This window comes from Austrofundulus limnaeus, unplaced genomic scaffold (genome assembly GCF_001266775.1).
Source record: "Austrofundulus limnaeus strain Quisiro unplaced genomic scaffold, Austrofundulus_limnaeus-1.0 Scaffold321, whole genome shotgun sequence".
In the NCBI taxonomy this organism is placed as follows: domain Eukaryota; kingdom Metazoa; phylum Chordata; class Actinopteri; order Cyprinodontiformes; family Rivulidae; genus Austrofundulus; species Austrofundulus limnaeus.
This window is the reverse complement of record NW_013952723.1, coordinates 283,547-292,160: the sequence shown is the minus strand read 5'-3', so window position 1 is coordinate 292,160 and position 8,614 is coordinate 283,547. Positions and strand designations below refer to the sequence as shown.

The 8,614-nt window shown below is 37.8% G+C and overlaps 1 protein-coding gene across 1 annotated transcript in view; it reads right to left on the bottom strand.

Annotated features, from left to right (window-relative positions):
- LOC106527375 (cytokine receptor common subunit gamma) overlaps positions 1-8,614 on the bottom strand; it is a 14,659-nt gene that overhangs the window by 2,405 nt on the left and 3,640 nt on the right. Inside the window, exons 2-7 of the mRNA XM_014022239.1 lie at positions 6,672-6,762; positions 6,326-6,492; positions 3,946-4,073; positions 3,687-3,852; positions 3,497-3,602; positions 299-359 (exon numbers count right to left, since the gene is read on the bottom strand). Coding sequence (XP_013877693.1) covers positions 299-359; positions 3,497-3,602; positions 3,687-3,852; positions 3,946-4,073; positions 6,326-6,492; positions 6,672-6,762 — 719 coding nt within the window. The remainder of the gene's footprint in view (positions 1-298; positions 360-3,496; positions 3,603-3,686; positions 3,853-3,945; positions 4,074-6,325; positions 6,493-6,671; positions 6,763-8,614) is intronic.

The following is an 8,614-nucleotide window of genomic DNA, read 5'->3' as shown; positions in this document are numbered from 1 at the left end:
TCTGGTGAAAATTTCATGTCATTAGCACCTCTAGTAATATATTTACTGAGAAAAATGGTGACGTGTTCAATACTTATTTTACCCACTGTATATTAGAAATCGCTCTCAATTAAATAGATGTTTTTTATGCTCATCTCCATATAAACAGCAATTATCCTAATGCAGCTCATCCCGTCTGTATTTAAAGTAAACTAGAACTGAAGGATGTTAGCTTGGAAACAAGTAATGCTGAGATTAAAAACATGAAAACCGAACATATTTTAGTTCATTTAGTGTGAAGTTTGTATGAAGGTTCTACCTCGACGTCGGGAGAGTTCAGCGACGGCTTTGGAACCACAGGAACGAGGATGATTCTGAGCCTGAAGAGGAGAAACAGTTTTACTTTAGAGGCTTTATCTCCTCCGCTCTCAAGAAGAAAATAAATTTGAAATATGATACATGCTCAGCTGTAGGGAGATTAAATATCCTGTACGTTTTAGGCGAACACACTTGATCTAAATGTTTGCAATAATAATTTTAAACATTGCTGTAAAACACATTTCACATTTAAAAACAATAAAAGGACGAGTTTTTTTATCTCTTGCATTTTATGTCAACAAATTTAGTCAACATTTAGTGTGCAGCTAAAAATGGTTCAGTGTTTAAAAGCATTCAATACAAAATGGTTTGGCACCTTCTGCTGGTCAAACTTTAACTTGCAGTTCCACGTAACAAAGGCCAAGTTATTAAACATGAAAACATGTGAAACAAGTTTCTGCATCTATGTGCATTTTGACTGCTTTGTTGAAACATTTAGGTACTTATAATATAACACGAAAAATACTGTACGAATTAAAGATGTATAAGTGCCTCTTTGAGGCAAGTAGAGCACCCCATTTTCTGAAGTGCTGATTTTATTGATGTCAATCTGGAGCTCACTGGAATAGTTTTCTACTAATCTATATCATATTTACGTAAATTGCAGCATTTGACTACAGTTATGAAAAAAGTGTGATCCAAAGATATTTATGCTACAGCATGTTCTTCCTCTTTGTTACAATCTTCCATTTTGGAGACCCCTTTACGTGGGATCATCTCTAAAGAAACCCGCAGGAATTGGGATCCTTTTGCAACATTTGCAACAGTCATGAGTTCATCGAATCAAGTCTGCATTAGAGATGAGATATGTGACTCTTTGCAGCGATCCGTTTGTTTCAAAGAGACCTTAATGTTTTGTGGAGCCGTTCGAAAAATTCGTATTGTTTTGAACGTCTCGTCTCTAGTCTGCGTTCTTGGATCTGACCTGAAGCCAGCTGTGGTGTTTAAGCTCCAGTTTGACCAACACAAGCTAAAATACATATAAAGCAGCTAGAAACACATGAAAGGTTGGACAAGTAAATGCAAAAAATAAAAAGAAATCTGAACAATAAAAACAAAAATTAGCATTCCTGAAGGAACAAACCCACTGCTTTTATGCAAAACTTCAAAAGCTTTCATTACCTATCAGCGGCACTCAGAACAAACTTGAGATCAACATCTGTGAAACTGACTTAAAGCTATCTTTGTGTTCATCTCTGACAGTTCCTGTGATCTCCATCTTAAATCAAGTTAACACCAAAGAAGTCCCAGAGAAGGGTCATTTAACATTTCTACCTTTGGAACCCAGAGAGGGGYCGATTCACCTGAAGGATTTTGGCTCACATTCTGTGAACAGGTGCTTTTGTTTTGTAAATAAGTCCATTACTGGTGCACCACAGGAGGGGGCACTAATCCAGACACACCCACCAYGCCCAATAATATTCTCACTCTGTTTCTCAAGGGCTCCTGTTTAYAAGTTTTTGGTCTGAAGATGTAGTATGTTGCTACACATCCCCCATCGGCCCAAACTCTGCAGACATGGCTGAGGGAATCAAGATACATAAACAGGAATTGGCAGCAAGTTTTATTTACAATATTTACAAAAACAGTTTACACAAGTAATAAATACATTTTCTTTTTACAACAAAGAAAGATGTTTGTCTGTAGATGTAGCTGCTTCACATGTAACACTTATTACACACCCAGTTTTCCTCCTTTCTACGTTTGCGGCAGGTATATTTCTTGCAAACTGCACACTGTTTTGTGCTGCAGTTCCTTTTGCAGAGTGTCTGAACCCGACACTGCGTCGTCAGTAAAAAAAATGGAGTGTTAAATTTGCAGTGCAGAGTTAATTTCAGCTCCCCGAGTGTTATTTTAATACTTTCTGAGTTAACTGACATCCAATGTTGGTGTTAATTCACAGAATTGATTTCATCAGTGTTGTCTCAACTCTGGACAGTGTTAAATAAGCTCCGCCCACTGTTAAGTCTTGATTAACACTTAACAGTGTCATTGTTTAACACAATGCAGTGTTGAAAGAAGTATTCTGAAAAGCCCCGCCCTCTTCCTCATGGACCAGAATTTTCTCAGCAAGGAATGCTGGGTAATCTTGTAGAAATGATGTGTTTGCATGTCTAAGATTATTAAAAAGGTTCATGAGTGTAAAAAATTGTTTTGTGGTTAGTTTTCCTGTTCAGGTTGGTTAGTTTTTCAAATTTAAGTTTTGTGTTGTTTGCCATAAGTCGACACCATGAGTGAAAGGTACTTCCTGGTGTGTGAAGGGTCACATTGTTGTGCCGATTTGCTAACTAATGACCAGTGTTGATACAACACTTCAAGAGTTGATTTAACTCTAGAATAGAGTGCAGAACTCTAAACTCTCACTCCCGTTGTGCACTAATTTTGAGTGGGACCAAATATTATATAAAACAGAGTTAAATTCAACTCTGTAGGTGTTAAAATTACACTGTGTTTTTTGCTGTGACCAGGCAGGGGAYGTGGCGTTTTCATCATGGCCTTTTCCAGCATAAAACACTGTCGAAGTTCCAGTGCAAGGCCATGTATAAAGTCTCTTCTGCTCTCTTTACATTTTTTTACTGTAGCTCTGAAAAGGCAGTGGCATCCAGTTATGTTCTTTGCAACACACCACATCTTCAGAGCAAAAACTTGTAAACAGGAGCCCTTGAGAAACAGAGTAAGAATATCATTGGGCGTGGTGGGTGTGTGTGGATTAGCTTCAGCCATATGTATAACAAAAGGCAACTAATAGCCCTCAGATTGCTAAGCAGAAGGAGGGGGTTTGTCTTCAGGATCTCGAAATTCCAGTCTCTTTAGTTAAAAATGCGAACCACCACGCCACCAATAAGTTCAAAATATAACCAGTTGATTTCACAACTGTTTAGACTATTAGGCAGACGTTTGCGTGAGTTCGGCTCATCTCCCCACTGCTGATTCCTAAGGCAATAGCCACATTTACAAATGAAAGGATGCTAACTGGAGCCATCAGAGTCGTCGGTTTGGACTAAGGGTCTTTTGACCCTTTTTTAGGACTTTAAGGGGGATGTTGAAAATCCTGGGTCTTCTGTCAGCTCCAAATATTTATCTAGAAAAACGAACCCGCTCACACAGACAGGCACCAGAAGAATGCTGGGACACCCACCTTTCACGCTGCAGCAACAGCAGCATCAGCAGGATGAGGGTGATGGCCCCCACCACATAAATCACTGGTGTCCACACAGACATCGGCTCATTTAACATGATTGTTTCTGGGAGGGGAAAAGGAGAGACAACAGTGATTCTTCTGCTCATCTGCAGATGTACAAAGTGTAACAAATAGTTTGCAGTCTTACCTGTGCTGTTGTTGAAGCCCCAGGCCACCGGCTCGCTCCAGTCGCTCCAGAATTTTGAGTCCCCACACATTTCAGACACTTTGCTCCGGACCTGCAGCTCATATCTGGAGTTGCTGGAGGGGAAGTTGATGGTGTACTTCTGACTATCATCAGGAAGATTAGAGAGCTGTCAAATAAAAAATTAATAAAACAAGATGATGGAATTAAAAGATTCAATTAAGTTTTACAGATGAAAAGGACGGAACCAGATGCCGCTGACCTCCCAGTTGTTGTTGTTCTTTCTGTAGCGGACTTGACTCGTCACACATCTAGTCTGGTTCCAGTAAAACCACAGGTTGAAGTCAGATTCATTTTTTACCGTCAGCTTGGATGGTGGGTTTAACTTGACTGGTGACGGCAAACAGTAACAGATAATGGGATTAGGTCACAGCCTACATTTATCTGAACCTATGGTATGTTACGTGTAATCCGTTAAAATGAAAGTTACAACTCCGAAAAGGGACATTGTGTAAAATGTAAATACAATTCAATGATTTGTAAATCTCATAAGCGTATATTTAATTTATCATTAAACATTATTTAAATGTTTAAAAGTTTGAAGGGCCATGTTTTCCACTGTGAAGCACCCCACCCCCCGTTATTTTTAAGAAAAAGTCTGTAAACGTGGAGATTTTGAAGGGGGACGGTGTTATTCCTGCACTGGAAAAAAAAGGATTTTTGGGTGTAGTAACATTTATTTAATTATTCTTTTAAATTTTACAAAAACAATATCTAATTTTCTAAACTATTAGAATTTACTAAATAAAGAATACGCATTATATTACATATCAATATTACTGTACAAAAAAGTAAATGCTAATAGTATTTTACCAGTAATATTTAAGTGTTTTTTCTGGACAGCACATAAACATGAAHATATTAAGTAACTTCTACTCTTCTGGGCTAAAACTGAGGGTGCATGCACACACAAAGGCTGCTGCTCCTCATTCCCTTGTTTCACTTTTCAAGGAGAGGACAAGACATGGTGGAAATAAAACATAAGTTGTCTGGTTTCTTTTGCTTGAATACATTTGTTGGTGTGCAATAGTTTGATGACATAATGTAGGTGATATTTAGTTGTCAGGGAACAGGGAATGCATATTGTAGCATTCTGCTGTGTTTGGCTGTTTGTCATGTGACTGCAGTGGAGGATTGTGGGTAGGGTTCACGTTTGTTGTTAAATCATTTTAAGGAATTGGTTAACATTGTTCTTTCAGCAATTAGTCTGTTGTGTTACTGTAATTTGTGTGTTCATTATTTGTTAACTTGTGTTAAAGCATTCAGCAGAAGTAACCATAAGTGAGAGTGGTAGGTCTAGTAATTAATAAGACCTGTGAGTTTCACTTTGTCTGTGTTGTTCATGAAGAAGAATCCAATAAAGTTTCTTCAAAACTGCCATCTAGTGGTGAAGTCATGAACTACAACAAGAGCTACACCTTTCTCTGTAGCTGTGAGGTGTCATGCTTCAATATTGTGCTTGACGCATGTGCACTGTTATAAAGAACTATTAAGATTTACTTGAAAAAAATCCTCGTAACAATTTGCACTAATGTTTAAGTGAATTTAAATGCTACAAATTCATGTAATATTTACTCATCATTATCTAGTAAGTTATTAAGAATATAGTTAAAGATTTGTGAATAAATCAGGTAAATTTTACTTAATTTGATCAAGTATATGTTACAAGATTTAATTGAGCAAATTAAGTAACATTTACCTGATTTATTCACAAATCTTTAACTATATTCTTAATAACATTTACTAGATAATGATGAGTGTAAATATTACATGAATTTGTGGCATTTAAATTTATTTAACAAACATTAGTACATATCGTTTACAGGATTTTCTCAAGTAAATCTTACAAATCTGGTGTATGATTCTAGCAGGTTTACTGTCTTTATTGAATTTAATTGCTGGATGGGAGTATTTATTCTAAAACCTGCATCAATGGTGCCTTTATAAGCGGGTACCTGCCCATGTCAAAGGTACTAATGCACCCCCATGCCATCAGAGAGGCAGGCCTTTGAACTGTGTGCTGATGACAGGTGGAACACTCCTCTCCACAGAGGAAGTAAAATAAATAAATAAAAGTGCAGTTTTATTCATCTGACCGCAGAACAGTTTTACATTTTGCCTCAGTCCATTTTGAATGAGCACTGGTTCAGAGAAGAGGACAATGCTTCTGGATGGTGTTTTTTTTTCTGAGGCTGTCCAGAACTGAATAGAAGATGGGGAATTTTAACTCTTTTCAATTTTCCACTAATGAACATTTTCTGAAATCATTCCACTATTTTTAGACAGAGTGGTGAACCTCTGCCCATCTTTACCTCTGAGAGATTCAGCCTCTGTAAAATATTGTTTTCTTATTCGTGTCACTTATGTCTTAACTCTTTTTAGATGCCATAAAAGTCAGAATATTTTTAATATTATCGTCAACATTTAAAATTTTCACTAAGTCCCACAGTGAATAGAATGTATCTATGAGTTTATAAGTTACTTTTTTTTTGCATTTTGAACAATGTCCCAACATTTTGAGATTTGGGGTTGATCAAAGGTTCATCGCTGGTGTTGCTTAACGTTCCATGAAATGTGCGTACCTTTCATTTTCAGGTAGTGTTCCTTTCGATATGTCTCGTTGCCATGTTTCAGAACAGTGTGAAATGTGTAGAATCGATCGATAACTTTGCAGGGTTGGTTGCATCCAATGCTTGTGTTGTTGGCAAACACGTAGTCAACACAGTAAGTTTCAGGATCATTTTTAAACCTGCAGGGGGAGAGGAGAGACAAGAGGGGGTCAAAAGTTCAAAACATTTTAGTTTAAAGTTCTTTAAAAAATGGGCTTGATTCAATAAAGTTCTATCTTATCTTGATTGTTCAATCTGAGAGAAAAAACAAGTGAAGGAGCATCATTATTCCATGTGTAAAACGTTATTTGGTACGAACCAGCTGGAAAAGGTGTAATTGACATCTGGGGTGTTCATATTGTTCCAGGAACAATGAACATATTTTAGATTCATCACTTGACAGTCCACATCTGTCAGACACACAAGCAATGACAACTTCAAYGTCAAAATGTGATTATCATCAATACAAAACAAAAGTAACAACACTTTGTACCATCCTGTACATTGTTGTAAAAGCCATTAAATGTTAATTAAACACACATATTTAATGTTCAAACAAATAAACTATTGTTTTTTTTTTCAAATATTCACTCTTTTTGAATTTGATGCCTGCAACATGTTCCAAAAAAGCTGGGACAGAGTCAACAAAAGGAAACAGGTCATGATTGGGTAAAAAAAAAAGGGAGCATCCCCGAAAGGCTCAGTCGTTCACAAGCACGGATGAGGCAGGTTCACCACCCTGTGAACAACTGCGTGAGCAGATAGTCCATCTGCTTGAGAACGTTTCTCAGCAAACACTTTGCAAGAAATTTAATGATTTTATCATCTACAGTCCATATTGTCATCAACAGCTTCAGGGAGTTTGAACAAATCTATGTAAGTAAGCGGCAAGGCCAAAAATCATCGTTAAATGTAACGCTTTCTTTTACGGTACACTTATTACTATGTAATTACAAGGTAATAAAAAATTGTAATTAAATGTAATTACTACCTTATTACCATGTAATTACGTGGTAATTAGGGTAAATTTTACTATGTATTTGTCTGCAGTAATGTAGCACTTACCTTGTAACGTATTACAATTCACTATGCACCTAAATAAGTAGTAGGTAATTTGGACGGTTTTAAAGTTATATTTTATTGCAATTAACCACTAACCCCAAAATTTATTTGCATTCTTTTGGTTATAAATATGGTGTTGAGTTACTATTGAATAGTAATTTGATTGTAGTTACCCAATAAAGGTAGTTTTACTAACAGTAGTTTTTTTCTTTTGTATCGTAATTACCATGTAATTACATGGTAATAAGGTACTATTTAATTACCACCTTGTAATTACATGGTAATAATGGTACCGTAAAAGAAAGCGTTACCCATTAAATGCCCGGGACATTCAATCCCTCAACTAAAGCTGTACAACATGTAAGAAAGGGAACAAATTCCACCTACAAACTTCAACTATTTAAGGCGTCTTTATACTCCCTCCAACCAGCCGACGTCGGCTCAGATTGTCGCAGTTTCATGAAAAAAAGGACGTCACTGCGTTCATAGCATCAACTCTGATGCCCCTTCTTGTCACACCCCATTGGCAGAGCTTTTCAAGTAGGGGTCTCTGCGGACAAGTGGGCGTGTCACAACGAAAGGCGATGCTAAAGTGACACACCTGATTTGACGGACTTTGTTAGAGGGACACACCTGACTGGACAAGCAAAAAAAGGGGCATCACCGTACGGCACCACCTGATTGGACAAGAACAAAAAGGGCGTTACTGTACTGAACCTTAGTGTTGGGGTCAGGGTCAGGCTGTAAATAGGTCAAGCAGTGTCTAAGGATAAAGTCATGTAGGCCTCTTAGCCCACAGTGTTTATGCTTTAGACACGCCCACTCTTGTGACACGCCCACTTTTGTGACACACCCACTTTGATTCCGCAGATAACCTCTTCTCGATCTTTTTACCCCCTCCGGCTAAGAAGTTTATGTGTGATTGGTCTGACGCTGCAGTTTGCTCCAACTTGCTTCCAGAATGTGACTGCTGTAACCAGAAGCTGTACCCAGGAGTACAGCGCAGAGTCTCAGGAACTATGAATGGTCTGCACAAAAACAAACACTAATCAACCAGGTGACGCGCGTCGACTGTTCGGAATTGGAGTATGAGGCAAGCCCCTCCTCAACGTCAAGTCTCACTATTCAGTGCTGCTCAGGTGTGTGTGTGCATGTGTGTTTGTGTGTGTGTGTGTGTGTGTGTGTGTGTGTGTGTGTGTG